The 19,296-nt window shown below is 39.3% G+C and overlaps 2 protein-coding genes across 3 annotated transcripts; one reads left to right on the top strand and one right to left on the bottom strand.

Annotated features, from left to right (window-relative positions):
- Positions 1–120: 120 nt before the first annotated feature.
- Positions 121–16,514, bottom strand: prkg1l (protein kinase cGMP-dependent 1, like). 2 transcript variants are annotated; one of them, XM_086076809.1, is made up of 21 exons: positions 15,940–16,514; positions 15,187–15,351; positions 14,593–14,785; positions 14,403–14,514; positions 13,288–13,454; positions 11,544–11,657; positions 9,040–9,145; positions 6,976–7,039; positions 6,726–6,803; positions 6,498–6,592; positions 6,352–6,417; positions 6,204–6,281; positions 6,026–6,125; positions 5,821–5,960; positions 4,304–4,393; positions 4,083–4,224; positions 2,864–3,027; positions 928–1,050; positions 790–852; positions 512–578; positions 121–426 (listed from the first exon to the last, which is right to left on the bottom strand). In XM_086076809.1, the coding sequence occupies exons 1-21, from the start codon at positions 16,069–16,071 to the stop codon at positions 340–342; spliced, it is 2,346 nt and encodes a 781-aa protein (XP_085932935.1). In that variant the 5' UTR covers positions 16,072–16,514; the 3' UTR covers positions 121–339. The 2 variants fall into 2 exon arrangements, with proteins under 2 accessions (XP_085932935.1, XP_085932936.1); XM_086076810.1 differs by lacking the exon at positions 15,940–16,514 and having other exon boundaries at positions 14,593–14,788; positions 15,187–15,309.
- Positions 16,057–19,199, top strand: ubl4a (ubiquitin like 4A). Its single transcript, XM_086076811.1, has 4 exons — positions 16,057–16,230; positions 17,179–17,284; positions 17,785–17,999; positions 18,668–19,199. The coding sequence occupies exons 1-4, from the start codon at positions 16,183–16,185 to the stop codon at positions 18,776–18,778; spliced, it is 480 nt and encodes a 159-aa protein (XP_085932937.1). The 5' UTR covers positions 16,057–16,182; the 3' UTR covers positions 18,779–19,199.
- Positions 19,200–19,296: the final 97 nt, after the last annotated feature.

Here is a 19,296-nt window from a genome sequence, read left to right as displayed (position 1 = left end):
AATCCAAATGAAAAGACTTCCTGTTCCTGCATGCTTACATTTTGTGCTTCTCTGCAGGATTTTTGCCCAACGGTGACATCGATTTGGAGTTGGAAACTGTTCCAATTAAAAACTCAAGACTGTGAGCTGAAGCTGTTTATTGCATCCAACTGCGGTGACATCACTGAGGTACAAACATGTGTGTGTGCGCGCGTGCGTGCTATTATTAACAAAAGAATGAAACGGGCTCTTTGGAGACAAGCATGTGTTCTTTATCAAACAAAATCTGCCTATAATATAAAATATAACGCAGGGAGTGAATTAATCTTGACCATTAGACCTAAAAAAAATATTTATCCATCAGAAGTCTTCCCATGTTGTGCATGGCTCTCTTGCATCTCCACCATAATGAGCACATGTACCGCTGCTGTTCCAAATGTCTTTAACCTTAAAGACAAGCAACACACAAATAAATGAGGTCAAAGTATTGCAAAAAAAAAAATGTTCCTCCAAAAATTAGCTGAATGCTTACTTTGGGGCTGAGTGGTGGACTTAACGTTCCTCTACTTAATCCATCCCAGTTGAATCCTTCAAACCATCTAATGAAAGGCAGGACACTGTTTTTTTTTATTTTGTTTCATTTTAGTATTTGGAGTATGCAATTCAAGAGGTAATTAACTTAGATGAGTAGAAATAAAAGTGTTTTGAGATCAAAGCATGGTCGGGGAACAAATTCAACTCGGATCTCAAGGCACGACCGCATTTTGAGTCTCGGGCTTGCGTACGGCACAATATAACCTGCAGTCTTACTTGTGCTTCTGAATGTCCTTGGCCCCGTTTCTACGACTGCCGAGCCTCTCCGAGGGATTGCGCCTTGGCAACGGAGAGAGAGGACATAAAAATAAGTACGCCAGCATGATTGTGTCAGTCAAGATGTGCTTTCAACACCTGCACAGCCTCTTTATGAGACTGGAGGCACTCTTGCTGATTGCTTTAGGGAAGTCGATGTTATCAATGCCGCGCACGGTCTCGCTGAGGAGCCCCATCGGGTCGACGCCGCTGAACGGAAGCCTGGAGACAAAAGCAGTCTGTCCGATGAACAGTTCAAATTCTTTGACTAACATTCATTTCTGGTTGCGAGTTGTGTAAAAATAGTTCTTAAGGGCCCCTAAAATAGAGGGGGGGGGGGAACAATAACAACAACATTTCTCTCCATCTCTCTTGATGACCAGCTTACAAATTACATACAACATATGAAATTAGTTCTTCATTTTTTTTTGATAATATATTTGTGGAGGTATGAAATAGTTTCTATGCCTTGTTGTAATTATTAAAATATTTCTGTCTATTTCAAAAGGGAACTGAGCGGTACGCTAATTGCTGTCACCTTAGTTAAGTTCTGTCTTCTATTTTACAAATTTTTTCAATCTTTTCAAATGGAATGGAATGTGTCACTCAAACCAATGTAATCTTGTGTGTCACATTATCATAAAAAGACATACTGATAATACTAAAGTTTTTATTTTTAGATAGTAAGTTTGCTCGCACCAGTTAGCATAGCATCTAAGTTAGCTAGCATGTACTTTTGAACAAAAACTTGATTAGGTACTGCTACTGTAATTACAGTAATAATAAAATGAAATTAGTAACATTTTGTGTTATTCTTAAAGATTTATTCAACAATGGTTTTTAAATACTTATTTTTTTTAGGTAGGCATGAGTATGTGTATGGTTGTTTCAAACAGCAAATTATGATAGGATAAAACATGCACTATTGATGGTTGGGCTTTGGGTTTAGTCCATTTTTAGTCGACTATAAATCTAGCATTTCAGTCTTTAATTTAGTCCAAGAAAACATAATTGTATTCATCTAGTTTTAGTCAACAAAAACTGTCAACGTTTTAGTCTAGTTTTAGTCAGGACAATCATTTTACCCCTGTATTTATTTATTTTTGTCAGCAGATAATGTTGAACACTTCGGAGCTAAAAACGATTTCACATAAAATTTTCTCTCATCTTTTTGATGAAAAACAATTTGACACACAATTACTGTATATCACCATGCGGCTAATATGGCTCTATGCTATATGCTAGTAAGTTAGCCAGCATTAGTTAGCGGTCGGATTAACATTATTGTTGGAACCTTATAGCCATTGGATTAATGTTAAATTATAACTATAATTTACTTTTCTTTTTTCTTTTTCTTTTTTTAAAATCTTTCACCATGAATCCACCTCCTATCCGTCCCATGTTTGTGCATGTTGCACTCGCTAGCTGCAGATTTGAAAGGGGGTGTGTCACTGTGTGTCACATGACTGTCACAGTGACAGATTAATAGAGACAAAAAATTTAAAATATCATATACATTTTGCCTCGTTTTTGTTCATGTTAAGTGAAGTACATCTTCATCTCGTCCTCATTAGTCGACGAAAATGCATACTGATTTAGTCCCAGTTATTGTTTATTAATGAGGGTTTTAGTCTGGTCTAGACTAATTTTAATCCGGTGAAAAATGTGTGTTGACAAAATTATTTTTGTTTAGTTTTCGTTGACGAAATTAACACTAGTCTATACTACCTGTTTTTTTTTTAAACAGAATACTTACTGACTTTTTTGTTTGTTTTTAAATATCGGTGCTGAAATTGTCCTGTAGTTCCGGAATGACCTGTGTCAAAAGTATGTTTAGTTCACTGCCAAAACAACAGAACTGACTCATAAATCAAAGCCCCTCTGTATTTTCTATAATGTATAGTTATTAAAGGTCTGACCTTGAAAAGAGCTAATTTCTATTCTCATAGTTTTATATGGGAACATGTTTTCAAAACCCATCATAAAAGGACATTTAAAAAGCTTTGTGGAATAGTGTTTTGTGTGCGAAACTCACCCACCAGTCAGGAGCTCAAACACAAAAATACCCAAAGACCAGAAGTCTGCAGCTACACTGTGGCCTTTGTTGAAGATGACTTCAGGGGCCATGTAGCCCGGAGTGCCACAGAAGGTGTACGTCTTCTTACCCACTTCAATCTTCTTCAAACATCTGGAGCCGACCTAAGGGTGCCAAAATGAGAACAGTCACTTTCAGAAGAACTACTTTATAGCGCTTCGTTGTCAACCATTAGTGTGTGTATGCCACGCAGAGAAAAGCCGACGAGAGAAAAATAAATACATTTAAAGACAGCTGGCACACAAAAAGATTAGGTGTTTTTTTTTTTATGCAAATAACGGAGGATAGTTTACACACGCACAAAGATTTAGCAAAATAGTGAACCACGAATAGGTGTAGGATTGCTATACTACTGTTAGGTCAGTGATAATAATATGGAGGACCAAAACTGCCAAAATTAAAAATAAATAAATGATTAAATAAATAAATATAATTCAAAAATTAAATACAAAAATAAATATAAATGGCAATGAAAACAACGATACATATCTATATATATATAAGTAAAAATAAATACAAAAAAAGCGAGATTCAAAAAATGAAAATAAACACAAAAATAAAATTAAATATCAATCATTAAATAAAAACACTCTGCTCTCACATTTATTTATTTCATGCTGCAAACGCTCTGTTAGTCAAAATCTTATTCAAATGAGGGGACGGTCCTAAGAGTGTCTTGGGTTGGGCAGCCCGGTGTTGCAAACAGCCTTTCAATGGCCGAGTGAGCGGCTTGCATGGAGAACTCCAGCAATGGACGACTATCTTGTCCACAACTTGCGACTTGAGTTGCTAGACAACAAGTTATATTTATTTTATTATTTATTTTATTTTTGTTTATTTTTTGAATCTCGCATTTTTTTATTTTTTTATTCTTACTTTAAAAAAATAAAAAATATTTAGGGATTTATATTTTGTTGTTGTATTTATTTTCATTTTTATGTATTTTTTGCATTACATTTTTGAATAATGTTTTTATATCTATTTTCATTTTCACTTTTATTCAATTATTTATTTAGTCATCTATTTATTTTTAAAGTTGGCAGTTTTGGCCCTCCATATGCTTTCCGAGTTTCAAATTCAGGTTACATCACACCAGTAGAAGCGGAACTTCTATTATTTATTTAATTTTTTAAGATGCAACATTATCTTGTCCTTTTACCAGTTTGGCATATCCTCGCTCATCCAAAACAACATTTCCAGGCTTGACATCTCTATAGACGACATTTAGAGCATGAAGAAAGGTCAAGGCCTGCGTCACGCAAGCCGTGTAGAACTTGGTGCTGCTCTCGTCCAGACAGCCTCTGTGGAATACAATCGTACTTAGGCGCCTTTGTTCACAAGTTTGAAGGTCTTTATAACCTTCGATTGAAAAGGACATACTTGTCTTTCAGCGAGCTGTAAAGATCACCATGGAGACAAGCCTCGGTCAACATATAGAGGCACTCGACATCTCGGAAGGTTTTGTGCAACCTTTGGATTAACAAGAGAACATTCTTTTTTTAGATTGTTGCTTTTATATAGTACACTTTCCCAACCCAGACAACACAACATATCTTCTGGAGATGTTTGGTTTTGCAGGGCCGTGAAAGGCGGCCTGCTAGTAGGTGTGGCTTTATTTTGGTCTAAATCAGGGATCGGGAACCCTGGTCCTCGAGAGCCGCCGTCCTGCCTGTTTTCCGTGTCTCTCTCCTCAAACACAGCTGACTCAAGTGATCAGCTAAATCAGCAAGCTCTGTAGAAGCCTGATAACGATCTTGTTCATCAATCGGGTGTGTTGATGGAGGGAGACATGGAAAACAGGCAGGACAGCGGCTCTCGAGGACCAGGGTTCCCTACCACTGGTCTAAATGATGGTGCTTGTCGGCTTTTACGGTTCAGCTTCTCAATTAATACCACACATACATAATCACAACTCAGTTTTAATAACTTTAGAAATGTTGTGGATCCCACTAGGGCAGTGGTGTCAAACATGCGGCCCGGTGGCCAGAACCGGCCCGCCAGGGGTACAATCAGGCCCATGAGTTTTCACTACAATTAAATGTAAGTGCACTGATGACCACTTAAATTCCATTGTGAAATTTGATACAAAGATTTTGCACTCCTGAACTCATTCAAACCCCAAAACGTAAAAATGTGTTTTTAATACTTTGTCCTACACTCCCAAAAGACGTTTTTCCTGTGTGTGTGTGTGTGTGTTTTTTTTTAAATGCTAGATCATACAGAATGCTTTGATGCAACTTCTGAACTGAAGAGGTCGCTTAAAGCAATAGTCATTATCACAAAAAAACGGCCAACAGGTGGCAGCAGAGTAAAAGAGATCAAATGTTGTTGCAAAAAAGCTATTTTTTGCTAGTGTTTTCAACTGGTTTGTAAATAATGACGGAACTTAGCTATATTCTAATGCTAATTTCTGCAAAACGGAAACCGATACATGTATACTTTTTTTTCCTGATGAAAGAAGAAACTCTAATGTTTCTTGGTAGGTTCCATGTGTTTATAGCAATAGAACACAATATTCTATGAGACTTTCAAAATCAGTCAAAATGCAGTAAAACGGCCGAGAGCAAAGGGGGTTGCTTCAGTGAAAATGTCTGGGAGTGAATGAGTTAAAAAAAAAAAATCATATTACTCTGCATCTACATTAAGATAATAAGTGGGAATATTTTCTGAATGTACTTGTAATCATTTGCACACAAAAAAATACAGGAAATATTTGGACCTATTATTTCCAGCTTAGGTCATGGACAAACTGGCCAGGCCCACTTGAAATCAAATTTGAATGAAAGTGGCCCCTGGATGCAAATGAGTTTGACACCCCTAACCTATAAGGGCATATAGCTGATGTTAGAGATGCACCTTTCTCTTGTCATCAAAACAATCCTCAAAAGGTAGCACACCTGACTAAGAATGGACACGCGACATCCATGAGGATGTTCCGTTCTCCCAGGACGTGCTCTCGCAGGTCGTTGTGGATAATCGCCTTCTTGTCGAGGACCCTCATGGCGAAAAGATCCTTGCCGTTGCTCTTGAATTGCACCTGGAAGAGGCACGAAGATTACACAGAAAGAAATTACACAGGCATGGATGGAGACAGAATCTCACCAGGTCCGTGTGACCAAACTCCCCGCTTCCTAGAGTGCCGATTATCTGGAAATCACTTAAGGTGGAGGGCGCGAGGGAGGCAGCATCCTTGACTTCGGACCTGCTCAAGAGGGAAACAGAAGGCTTACGATGATGACAGTTTGGTCTTTGGGGCAAATTATGACCAATTCCTCCTTACTCGTCTTTGCATCCGGCGTTGTGTTGCACGTCGGGACCGCTGTCGAACACCATCCCTCCAATGATATCTCTGAAGGTCCTGGAACAGAGAAAAATAGCTATCATTTGATGACATTTTCTCCAGACTGCATTCGTCCTTGGTCTCTTACTCTCTGTCGATGAGCAAACACGTAACGTCACTGACCGCGATGACATTCACAGCCCGCACATCCTCTCTGAATAATAAGAAGACGTTTGATTCAATTCGATTCAATGGAACGCTTGCGATAACGACGAAACAGATTTTGCGCCGTACCCCCACAACGCTTTTTCTCCAAACCACTGCCTCTCTGTTAGCTTGGAGAGAACTTGCTCTTCATCATCTCCCGGTTTCTTTTCTGTGATTTTCACCTGCGCAATCAAAATGGAGGCGCCAGAAGAGCAAAAAAAAGCAATGAAGAAAGGTGACAAATTCAATTGTCGCTATTCCGGAGACATTTCTAAAGCTGTGCTGACATCTGGCCCTCGTTGCGCCCGACTTTACCTGGCCTTTGTTAATGATATAAAAGGTGTCCCCTGAGGCGCCTTGTCGAATGATGTAGTCGCCTTGAGCGTAGCGAGCCTGCGGAGAGAAAGAAAGACGAGGAAAACAATCAAAGCCAACATAAAAGGTCATCCACCGGAGACAGCTTCCAAAGTGAAATGACGGAATCGGGGAAAAAACAAAAGAAATGATGACGGACAGGTGAGGTCCTGTGCATTGAAAGTGCTCATGCTTAGTATACAGTCGGTACCTCCTCCATCAGATCACACATCTTCATCATGGCATCCTTCGGCAAGGACAGCAGAGACGGAACACTGCAGACACAAGATTCGCTTATAGCGGCATTGAAACAACGCATTCATGGATTCATCCTGCCTTTTCAATCAGCATCATTGAAAAAGAAAAAAAGGATCTCAGTCAGTCTAGATCACAATCGTAATTAACCCTATAAAGCTTGAACCATGAAATGTATGACAGAAAATTCTGATTCTTTGTAAGTAGTGTTGGTACGATGGCATATTAGGGCCACATATTAAAAAAAAATAATTATAGGGCGGGGGCAATATTCAGAGAAAAAACTCGTAAAAAACTCATAAAAGTTACGAGTTTATAAAGTGGCAAATTTGCGAGAAAAAAACCCTCAGAAACTTACGAGAAATACACGTAGCGTACTACTCAGACGTTTGTGCCAAAACTTTTCGGTCGGGTTTTCAAATAAGGAGATAGTAATTGCTTCAGCAGAGATTAACTATGATGTTAAACATTCTTTGAAGCGTTGAAGACGCCTCGCTTTGCGAAGGTCTACACCCTGAGGATCAAGCATATAAGTTAATTTATTAAAATGTATATTTATTTGTACATTTATGTTTCCAGAATTATTATTTACACATTAATACATTTTGGTATTTTTTTGTACAAGTAGTAGTAGTGTCGAAACTTGCTGCTCTCCGTCATTCACTTGCATTTACCTAAAGTATGCTAGCATCTGATTGGTTAGTGTTAGTCAGCTGATAGGGAATCAGGAAGTGTTGTCGCTCTAGCTGCTGTCCGTGCATGACAAGTATAATTTTAATTAAGAATGAATCCGTCTCCATCCTGCCTTTTCATTTTTAAACATTGTCCCATTAACCACCCACAAATCCTTACATTAGACGATAGCTACACTTTGTGCATTTGTCGTAAATTTCTGATTTTTTTTCTTGCAAATCTACCACTTTTTTGGGGATTTTTTTTTTCTCAGAATATTTCCCACACCGTCTCAAAAGAATATATTTGTACGTGGCCCTAATACGCCGTCGTATTGGTCGTTTTGAACCAAAAAAATATATATCTTTGAAAATCAACTTGCACATATAACTTTGATTTGTTTCATATTTGTTAAATCCGGTCACAATGCTTTAAATTTGTACATTTATAACTGTCAAAAATATAATAATAAACCGACATATCAAACATATTAGCATTTCCAAAAATCAGAAAGAACATTTCCACTATTAATAAGTACAGGTGTCTCTCCTTTCTCAATTGGGGCGATGTTGCAACGTCACCATCAGCTGGGCGATACTGCCCTCTAATGGATTATCCGTGCAATGCATGTGTCAGATCATATACGTCAGGGTTTTAATGGGGGGAAGGGGGGGGTGGAATATTATACTCATGAAATAGAGGGCTCAAAATGTCTTGTATTTATTAATATGATACGTTTGGCTTTATAGGGTTGAATTGTGTCGTCATCCATGGAGGGCTGTCAAAATTAAAGCGTTTGGATCGTTATGTTTACCAGTTGTATTCTATTCAAGGATCAAAGAAAGCTATTAGTAATAGCTAACGGTCTTTGATGATAAATATACTTTGCATTTGACGATTTTACATGAATTCCAAGATTTTGTTTGGAATTAAATATCTTTTACTACCGGCTTTGAAGACAAAAGTAGAAAAATGTGATTAATTGCAATTAATTGTGGAAATTGTGCGATTAATTGTTACATGATTAATTGCAATTAATTGTGGCAATTGTGTGATTAATTGTTACATGATTAATTGCAATTAATTGTGGAAATTGTGCGATTAATTAGTTACCAAGAAAATATTCTTTGATAGCACTATAAATAATTGAAAGTTGAGATGTGTTTTCAAACTAAAAAGTAGTCAAGTAAAGTACAAAATTGGATAACTCAATAACTATTTGTTATTTCCAACTAATCACAAACATTTACAGTACTCCGCCCCTGATTATGACACACCTACCAAGCTGGGATAAAAAAAAATGTTTTTTTAAATTTTTTTAAAGAATGCATCTATTGTTGACATTCACCTGCTGAGCAGCTCCGACGTACGCGTGAGGCTGTCACGGCCGCTCTGCATGAGCACAGTCTGGTAACTCTTGCGCTCGATAACCCACAGCTTGCTGTCCAACTGTGCTGAGGAGCAAAAGACGACATCAGTCGACTTCCATCTGAGAGATTTGTGCGAAAGGCCTCCAAAAATATGAACACTTATTATTCATAAGCAGACATTATTAATAGAGAAGGACATCTACCATAAATCATACTTCCTAAACTATAATTAAAATCTCTTTATAATGGAACTGGATGTCGGAATTAATAATGATACTCAGATTAGTTCACTAAAGGTGCCTGTGAAGCGGGGACAGCAGATATCCACTGTTTGAACGGTCTAATTACGCCCAGCGTCTGATAGACAGCGGTAGTCGATATCTTAACTGCGCCATTAGATGGAGAATTATTAAGAAAGCTGCGTAGTGTAGTTTAATTTCCTAAAAGATGGAAGCTTGACTGCTGACAGCTCTGCCTCTCTTTCGGCTTTATAGTGATGATTCTGTGAAGCGCTCGACTAGCTTGACTATAACGAGTTTTTTGTCTGTCGCTGGAGTATCTACCTATCCATTAAGTACAGAGATGGGAAATCCAGGTCCAGAAAGTAAAAACCCTGCCACCGTTTGGCTTTAGCTCCTGGTGCTAGCTAGCTAGCTAGCTCCCTAGCAGGTAAACAAGCACCATGTGTGCTAGCTAGCTCCCTAGCAGGTAAACGAGCACCATGTGTGCTAGCTAGCTCCCTAGCAGGTAAATGAGCACCATGTGTGCTAGCTAGCTAGCTAGCTAGCTCCCTAGCAGGTAAACGAGCACCATTGGGAGCTAGCTAAAGAGCTAGCTAACTAGCACTTGAGGCTGAAGCCAAACTGTGGCAGGATTTTTAATTTCTGGACCTGGATTTGGCACCTCTGATTAAGTATGAAATTTAACAACCAACTCAATCTTTTGTTATCTGCCCATTTCTGAGCACCCCAAACTGAGTTTCTCCATCTAGGACCTGGAAGTAGTTTGGCTGGGTGAAGATCCAGAGCCACTTTTAAGCAACCTTGCTCACAACTCTCCTTGTAAAAATGTACTTAGAATTTCTGAGTTATGTTTTATTTTACAGTACATTGTAACCGCCCCCACACCGAGTTGCTCCGCCCATGACATTATCAACTATAGGCTAGGCGAAGATCCAGATCCCACATGGGTCCACCCTGGCTGTGCTTTTACAAATAGAGGACAATTTAGTCATAAGACTCAGGCTCCGCCCCCAGTAGTCATGGTAACGATAGGAGAGTATAAGCAGTACAATATAATTCTTGAACCTTGGCGTATTTCTACAGAGGCGCATCACTCAGACGCTTGGGAAAATGCATAATGACTCTTTTAAGATACATCAAGGTTGGAAGGATTCTAAATTCATTGTCACTAGAAAAGGATTTTAGCCGAGAAGAATTGTCAACAAGCACGGGAGTCTTTCAAATTTTGTTGCCTGGCAATCATAGAAAGTATGAATTTCGTGTATTTATGCGGTTGTAAATTGCACTTCTTTGTGTTGAAATGTTTGCCCCACCTTGTCGAAGTAAATGTACTTTCAAAGAAATGTCCAAGGTCACTCGAACAGTAGAAAGCACTGGTGCGAATAAATGATCACAAACACATTAAGCAGAAGATGACGCACAAGTGGAGACTGTTGATTGGTCACAATATTAGGTACGAGCACAGGCTAATGACTGCACCACTCTACACGACTGCAATCTGCAACCACAGTAATCAGCATTTGTTTCATGAATACCTCACCGACGGCATAAATCAGAGCTTTAAAGGCGAGATTCGTCATCGAGCTCTTGTGTTGGATCGCATTTGTATTAGATTGTACCACGATGCTAATGCAATCTTCCCTAAGGTGACATCTTGTTCCATCTGTCAAGATCACAGATGGCAAACAGATCATTTTGACGCTGATAAAAAAGAAAAAGCTATTAGAGAAGGACATGCTGCAAAGGACATCGGCGCGCTGTTGTCATGGCGTCTGCTTGCGAGGTAAAGAGGGCAAACAAAGTTATTTTTCAATTGCAGACGATCTGCAAGCCTATTTACTTGTGAAAGCGGGTCACATGCGCCCAGAGTTGTTTCGCAGAGCTCTCCTGCAATTTTCTGTCACGATAGCCCATCATTTATCGAAGCAAAAATCCTGCCACGATTGCGAAATTCAATAAACCACCTTTGAGATGTTCATATTTTTTGCTGATTGTGACATTGCTGGGAACAGACGGACTGTTTTAAATTCCGCACATAAGAGTATGTGAGGAAAACATTCAGCAGGCGTGGTGTCGTCTGTGACCTCTAGCCGCAATAACCCTGCTTGTGATAATCCCCTTTCCCAGAAACAAATCACATCCATACCTAATCTAAACATTGAAATGCCTCAACAGTTATATCAGCCTGAATATATATCAATTGAAAAACAACAAAACAAGACACACAAGCATGTTGGTACCTGTGACAGAGTATATTTGTTTGCAGTTGTAGAGTAGCGCCACCTCTCCGAACACTTCCCCTGCTTCGATTGTGAGCAATTTCTGTCCATCTTTCGTCATGTCCAGCCTCCCCTCTGTGATGACACACACGGTAAAGAAAGCCATCGTGGGCAGTGGGAATTCAATGAAAAATCATACAACCAAAAGTGATAACTACGAGGCGTGTCAAAATGAGTGTGTTCATTTTGAGTTAATTTAACGCCACTATTTTTATTTTATTTTTTTTAATTAATGACCACCCCTTACTTGGAAAAGCCTGTACTGGGGGAATTCCAGTTGCAACGCAGCAGACACGTCCATGTCAAAATTTAATAATAATGTATATATTTGTGTGGAGACTGGGGTCAAGTTGTATTTTACAATTTGAAAAATTTGCAGAATTTTACAAGTTACTTCATGTTAAATATTAGATGGCTCTGAATATGAAAAGAAAAATGCACTGAGCTGTCACCGTCTTACAAATGCAATTATGCCATCTAGTGGCAGAAAAATGACCTTAACACAAATCAATATCACATTCATTTTTTCCAGTACAGTACACCTTTTTGATTTTAGCTAAATTTGATTAATTATTATGAAATTACTGACTAAAAGATACAGCCATATTTCTATTAGTTTAACATTTTTGTCGACTTTTATGTTAAGAGTATGAAGACGTAGAAATTTTGAATGTACATTTTATTGTACATTTAGAACAGATATCAAATTTGCGATTAATCGTGAGTTAACTATTAACTATTTCTATTAGTTGAATTTTTTTCCACTTTTGTTAACAAGAGTATGAAAACCTAGATTATTTTTTGTACATTTAGAACAGATTAAAAAAAATTGATTAATCGTGAGTTAACTAATGAAGTCATGCGATGAATTACAATTAAAAATGTTAATTGCCTGTCACCCTTGATAAAAAAAATTTTTTTAATGAATTTATGGCATTGAATGAGTTAATTATGATTTTAAAAAAAGTATAATCTGACACTCCTTATGCTTAAATAAACGCAAATAAAACATAAATTAATATGAAGGACAGTTTTTTTTTAATCTACTTCGCTTCAAGTTGTTAGTTTACTAAACACTTGGACAAGTTGCAACCTTTTAAGCGTTCATTACAACAACTTCATCAAATTATTGTGGGATAAACAAGAAATCAGGAGCAATAAAGCAAACAAATCTGTAGCTTTATCACTTCAATGTTTCATATTTCATGAAACAATGTTAAGTTAACATGTGGATTGCGCTTCTCAAGCGCTGAACTTATCTAGAAACGATATGAATAAATATATAGACATCAAATGTGCGGAAAAAAAAAAAAGCCTACCAAAATAGCGTAGAGTTATATGTATGTTGGAATGTGGGAGGAAATAAAACAAAATCCACACAATTGTAAGGGGAACATGAAAACTCCACATACAACGGTCAGAGAATCAAACCCAGAACCTCACGACTGAGAGGTGGAAACACAACGATCGCTGTATTATTGTGGTTTGCAATGCTTTAAAAATGCATTGCATCAAAAATATGAACCAAACAGACATCATCCCTGTGCAATGAGCATGATGAGAGAGAGAGAGAGAGAGAAAAAAAAAGGAACATCCGTCACATCCGAAGCCAGCCGTCCGCTATGGTTACTAATCATTTCCACACTCAAGCACCTCGCGGATCCTCCGCCGTGATTAACGTTGCGGCGCGTTGAGCATGATTTACCCTGTACAACATAAGCCTGCGAGCCGCCGGTTCCCTCCTGGATCACGCAGCAGCCGTGATGGACGGCCGTGAGTTGCATGCAGGCCGTGACGGCTCTCGTTTCATCTTCATCGAGGTTCCTCAACAAGTTACTCTTCAGGAAAGCACCTTGAATCAACTTCTGACATCTGGAAGGACGCATGCATGAGCGTAAGGATAATTATAGTCAGGAATAAGGGGTGCAATTATTTCATTTTCTGTCATAGGTACAATGTACACCAGGGGTGTCAAGCTCATATTAGCTCAGGGGCCACATAAAGGAAAATATCTTACCAAGTGGGCCGGATCGGTAAAATCATATATTGTCCCAAAAAATAACACGAATGTAAATGGAACGCATGTTTTTGTTGGTCTATGTTTTATTTTTTTTAACAAACTGTTACTTAAAGTCGTGTGTCAAATAATGACATCCATAGCAATTCTGTGTACAAGTTGCATTGTTCATCTGAAGATTGCTTGTGAAATTACGAGTTAATATGCTTTGATTGTGGCCGGCTGATTAATTGGTCTGACATTACTCTTTTTTTTTTTTTACTTTACAAAATCATCTCGCGGGCCGGATTAGGTCTATGTTTGACACCCCTGATGTACACTATGCTGATTTTTAAAGTGTGAACAACCGCTAATATTTTTGCGCTACTACAGTTCAGTACAATACAGTTCAGATGTCTTTAACTTTATCACTGTAAAAAAAAAAAAAAAAGAAGTCAGAAATTTGATAAGTACATTTTACAAGGAGAGTTTTGAGGACATTTGAACAACAGTTAATATAAAAAAAATACTCAAAGGTTGAGGATCAAACCCACAACCTTCAGCTTAGCCACTCCACCACCTGAGCCATGCCGCTCCTGCTGTGTGATAGTATGTTGAACCGCCAAGAGAACTGTTTTTGGTCTCATTTTGAAAACACCAGCAGTACAGTGGCAAACGGCAAGAGTGGCATGGCTCAGGTGGTAGAGCGACTGTCTGCCAAGCTGAAGGTCATAAGTTCGCTCCTCAACGTACAGAAATGTCTTCAAAGACATGTTTTTCTGAGAATTGTGTCGTGCTGAGAAGGAAAAACTGTGCTCACTTACTCTTGGTTTTTGTCACACAAGCTGAAGAGATTCGCCGAATCCAGAGTGAAGGACTCTGAAATGACAGTCTTCCTGTTCGCAACTCGCAGGTCATCGCCATGAATAGAGCAGGCTGCAATAAGAGGGGGGGGGGGGGGGGGATGATTCTGGGTAACTCCAAATCATCCAAAGCAGAATGTTCTACACTCACCCGGGCTGGCTGCGGAGGGTCCCGGCAGGACCACGGAGGCTCTGTAGCGATCCAGCTCCTCCTGAAGTCTCCGAATGAGATCGTCCTTGGTGTCGAGTTCCAGCTCCAGCTCATCTATCAGGGTGTCCCTCTGGCGGAGCTCCTCAATCTTTAGCTGCAGGGCGAACTGAAGGTCTCGAAGCGTCCCCATGACCTACTTTTAATGTGCGGTCATACGTCACGTCAAGTGTTGCATGTAGCCACAAGTGGCGATAGACAGATAGATAGATAGATAGACAGACAGATAGATAGACAGACAGACAGACAGACAGACAGACAGATAGATAGATAGATAGATAGATAGATAGATAGATAGATAGATAGATAGATAGATAGATAGATAGATAGATAGATAGATAGATAGATAGATGGATAGACAGACAGATAGATAGATAGATAGATAGATAGATAGATAGATAGATAGATAGATAGATAGCTAGATAGATAGATAGCTAGATAGATAGATAGATAGATAGATAGATAGATAGATAGATAGATAGATAGATAGATAGATAGATAGATAGATAGATAGATAGATAGATAGATAGCACTTACCCTGTGCAGACAGTCCATTCGACAGGTAGGTGCACGCAGACGTCCTCTGCAAGTGAAGAGAAGGATGATGCTCCCTCCTCTCCGGTTCGGAGCGGGTGGGTTGGAGGGGCTCGGGGGTTGAGACGGCAGCAGCCAGTCACGTGACCAAAGAGCCCGTACGGGAGGCTGAGATGATATGAGAGTGGAGCCGGTCAGATCGGCTTTTGGGGATGAATTGGAAGATTACTCAAGAGGAGCGACAACACGGGAAAATGACTTCAGACTAGTAATGACTGAAGTGATCATATCCTAAAGGTCCATTTCATCTAATTGGTTAATTGTTATTGTGAAATAAAAAAAGACTGAAATAGAAGCTTGCTTATTGTTTTGTTTGCAGTGTTTTATTATTATGGGCGTGTGGTAAATGTTCATTTATGACTCTAAATTAGGTATGGGCTGTGTAGCCTTGTTTTTAAGTGCACTGAAGAGAGTACTCTTTTAGATGTAGTTGCTTTATTTTGTATTGCTAATTGGTCATTTATTTTCAGTCAAACATTTAGGGAAAAGGTTCGTGTTCACTTGTCCTCATTAGGGTTGTGGCGGGTGAGCTGGAGCCAATTCCAGCTGATTTGGGGCAAGAGGCAGGCACAAACAACCATTCACACTTACATCCACACCTATGGACAATAGATGTCAGAGCTTTTGATTGGCTCAAAGTTAAAGTATGGGGGACTGTAGGCATGCATTTAATGTATGCTTAATTTAATTATTTACCTCCCAGCTACGGTACGTGCACCTTTGGGGCTCTGGGAACCCCAGTTTGAGAACCACTGACTTGTTAGCAGCTTCAAACAGTCGTAACACATCCTGGCCGTTTGAGGGCGCTCGAGAGCAGCAACAGGACATGGGCCGCTAACGAAGAAGAAGCCCTAGTCTTCCTTAGCTAACCAAGCTAAAGAATTTGTCGCCTAATCTCCAAGGGAGTCGTTGTTTATTTGTTCATCGATCGATCCAAAAATGATTCTTACTGTGAAGCCGCTACAGGGAAAAGAATGCAGCGTCCACGTAAGTGAAGGATATCTTTCTGCTGACGTGCTAAGCGAAGCTACATGCGGCTAATGCTTCTCCCCGGCGTAGCCGCCTAACCGCTAGCCACTAAACATGGTCCTTGTCACATGTTGAGCTACATTTGAAAATGTGACCGATAATTTGATTACTAAATAGTTATGGTTTTCCTGTTTGTATTTATTGTCGCAATAGTGAAGCGGTTGTGACTCGGTGGCGAGTGACAAAGGCGGATAGTTTATCGTGGGTTGCTAGCGACAACCAGACAAAGACACAGGCTAACGTTACTGCTTAATCATCTGATTGGGTCACTCATTGCAACACTTTCTTACAGAGCGGAAACGTATTAGGTCGTTTTTAACCTAATGTCTGGATAAACGAGTTTGTGTCTGAAGGCAGGGTTTTGAAATAGTAGCTAGTTTTATCAATTGTCACTGATATTTGTGCTTCTTCTTTTCATCTTTTTGTCATGGTTTGCATTAACTATTAGCAATGTAGTGCTTAAAGGATTTAAATGAGGACTAATTACGATCGACAGTGGCGTTGAGAGTCCTGAGATGCTCTTTCAGACTGACGAGGAATTAGCTCATCACTAAAAAGGTTCAGGGATAAAACCAGATGAGACATTGGATATATCAGTAGAAAGATGATGAAACTTCCAATTGATTAAATTCAAAGGCGCTGAAAGTCCTCACTTTCTACTTAAGTAGAAGTACAAATAATTCTGTAAAAAAAAAATGGCTTATGTAAAATTAATTACACAAGTGTAAGTAAAGCAGACTCTAAAGTCAAATTTAGAGAGTAGAAAAGTCATCAGTAAAATAACTGCATAATTAAAGAAATGGAAATCATCTACTTAACAAAGCATTTGCGCTTCAGTACTTCCAACCATTGTTTGACTTAAGCTCGGCCTGCAGTAGTTTGACCATGCTGCATGTAATCTTCCAGGTGACCGAAGACGAAAAGGTTTCCACGGTGAAAGAGCTCGTGTCTGAGCGTCTCAACATCCCAGCCAATCAGCAGCGGTTGCTTTACAAAGGCAAAGCGCTCGCAGGTACCTTTTTTGTTAACCATCATGCCTACTCCGTTATATTTACCATCTGCTTGAGGATGAATACAGTGGATAGAAAGTCGTAGACACCCCTATTCAAATGTCGTTTTTTGTTGTATAGAAAAAAATGTGACCAAGATAAAGTCACAACTTTTTTCTAGAATCCCATCCTTTTTCAAAATGTTGTAAAATTACACTTAAAATCTCCCGAACACATGCGAGTGTGCATTATGGTCCAGTGAACCCAAGGTTTGTGACTTATTGGCCAACGTTTTAAAATGATTGTTTGGCGTGGTGGCAGCATTGCGCTTTAACTTTTGCTTTAGCTTGAAATGTGGCTTCAGTCAAGATAGAGGGAATTATGAACTGTTTGAAACGCCAGTCAGAGTTTGTGTTTCGGGTTAATCACTATGAATGGGCCACACCCACCTAACCCACATTTGTGCAACCACATTCCATAAATGTATATTGTTTCTTCTCTCTCTCACTTCTTTTCCCTTTAGATGAACACAAGCTAAGTGACTACTCCATTGGGCCAGAAGCAAAACTAAATCTGGTCATCCGTCCAGTGGGGGAGCGGACCGCAGCTTCAGGGACGGCCACCTGCAGCAGCAACGGCAGCACAACACAAGGAGGGGTGTGGCAGACTGTGTCCACTATCCTTGCAAAACACTTCAGTCCGGCAGATGCCGCAAAAGTCCACGAACAGCTGATTAAGGTATCTATTTAGTTTAGGTCCATTTTAACAGCAGTTCGGTTGTCGTTCTGCGAACCTGTTTTAGGGTTCTTGGGTGGCAACATGTTGTTAAGTACACAACGGATTGGGCTCCATTTTGGAGGCTGCAATGTTACAAGATAGAATAGAAACAAGAAGACTGCAATTTTTTTCTGTTAGTAAAAGTGGAAGAAAAGATACGGGTTGTAAATGATGCTCGAAAATGCACAGCAAAAAATTTAAGCGTGATGGCGTGTATGTGGAAAAACCTCATTGGGGCACTCGTAAGTACCACTATACGTCACTGCAAAAAAAACAAAAAAAAAAACAATACCACGTTTTTAGTCCCCTTATATAACAATAATCGACCGTTTATTTGTCAAGTATATAGAAATGTTCAGATGTTCAATCAAACCGCATAGTTTCATTGAACAGTGCTAGCTTAATGCTAACATATGATGTGAAATGCCATAGATGGGCTAATTTTACAGTACTTTTAATGAAGTTTTATTTAAAAAGCAAATGACTAATATTAAGAATGTTAAGGTACCACTGTATTTGCAAACAAAAGTCCCCTTCGTAATTATAATAATGATGTGATCATATGATTTATTTACTCTGCTGACTATGCAAGAAGACATGTTTTAACAATTTCATTTTCTTTTTTGAAGGATTATGAACGTTCACTACGACAGCTTAGTCTGGACGACATCGAGCGCTTGGCCGGCAGGCTGCTTCACCCGGAAGCGGACGACATGGACACGACGGCGTACATGGACTGAGGGACAGCCATGCCGGAAGCTGCCTACTGTGAATGCTTGGACTTGCGTAAAATGTGATAAAGAAAGCGCGGTCGGCGCCCAATCAGTGTGCGAGTGAGCTTTGGATGGCTTGTTATCTTTGTTGACAAGCATCAACGTGTATCCGCAGAGAGTTGGTCTGTGTCATTAACGCTGCATTAATGCCACGAGACCTCATCACACAATATTTGAATACAAAGGAATCGTTCATGTCGTGGGTCTCATGTTTTACAGCTCCCAGGGAACACAAACTTGTCTTTGACGATATTTATTTTTAATTGTTTGGGTCATGTGTGTTGTTCAGAGACAAGGCAGTACATTTTCTCTTTGTCAATAACTCATTTTCATTGTATGAATTGTAAATATTCTGTTTATATTCAGATATTAAAAGCGCGACGACTTATTTCTGTGTCCTCGTGTGTTGACAAAGCTGATCAACTGATGCAGTGGTTGACAAATGCACGTTCAGAGGCGGGGGCTTCTGGTGCGCCAGCCAATCA

Source organism: Leptonotus elevatus, chromosome 5 (assembly GCF_054856555.1).
Source record: "Leptonotus elevatus isolate MCC_2025b chromosome 5, RoL_Lele_1.0, whole genome shotgun sequence".
Taxonomy (NCBI): domain Eukaryota; kingdom Metazoa; phylum Chordata; class Actinopteri; order Syngnathiformes; family Syngnathidae; genus Leptonotus; species Leptonotus elevatus.
This window is presented reverse-complemented; position numbering and strand designations above follow the sequence as displayed.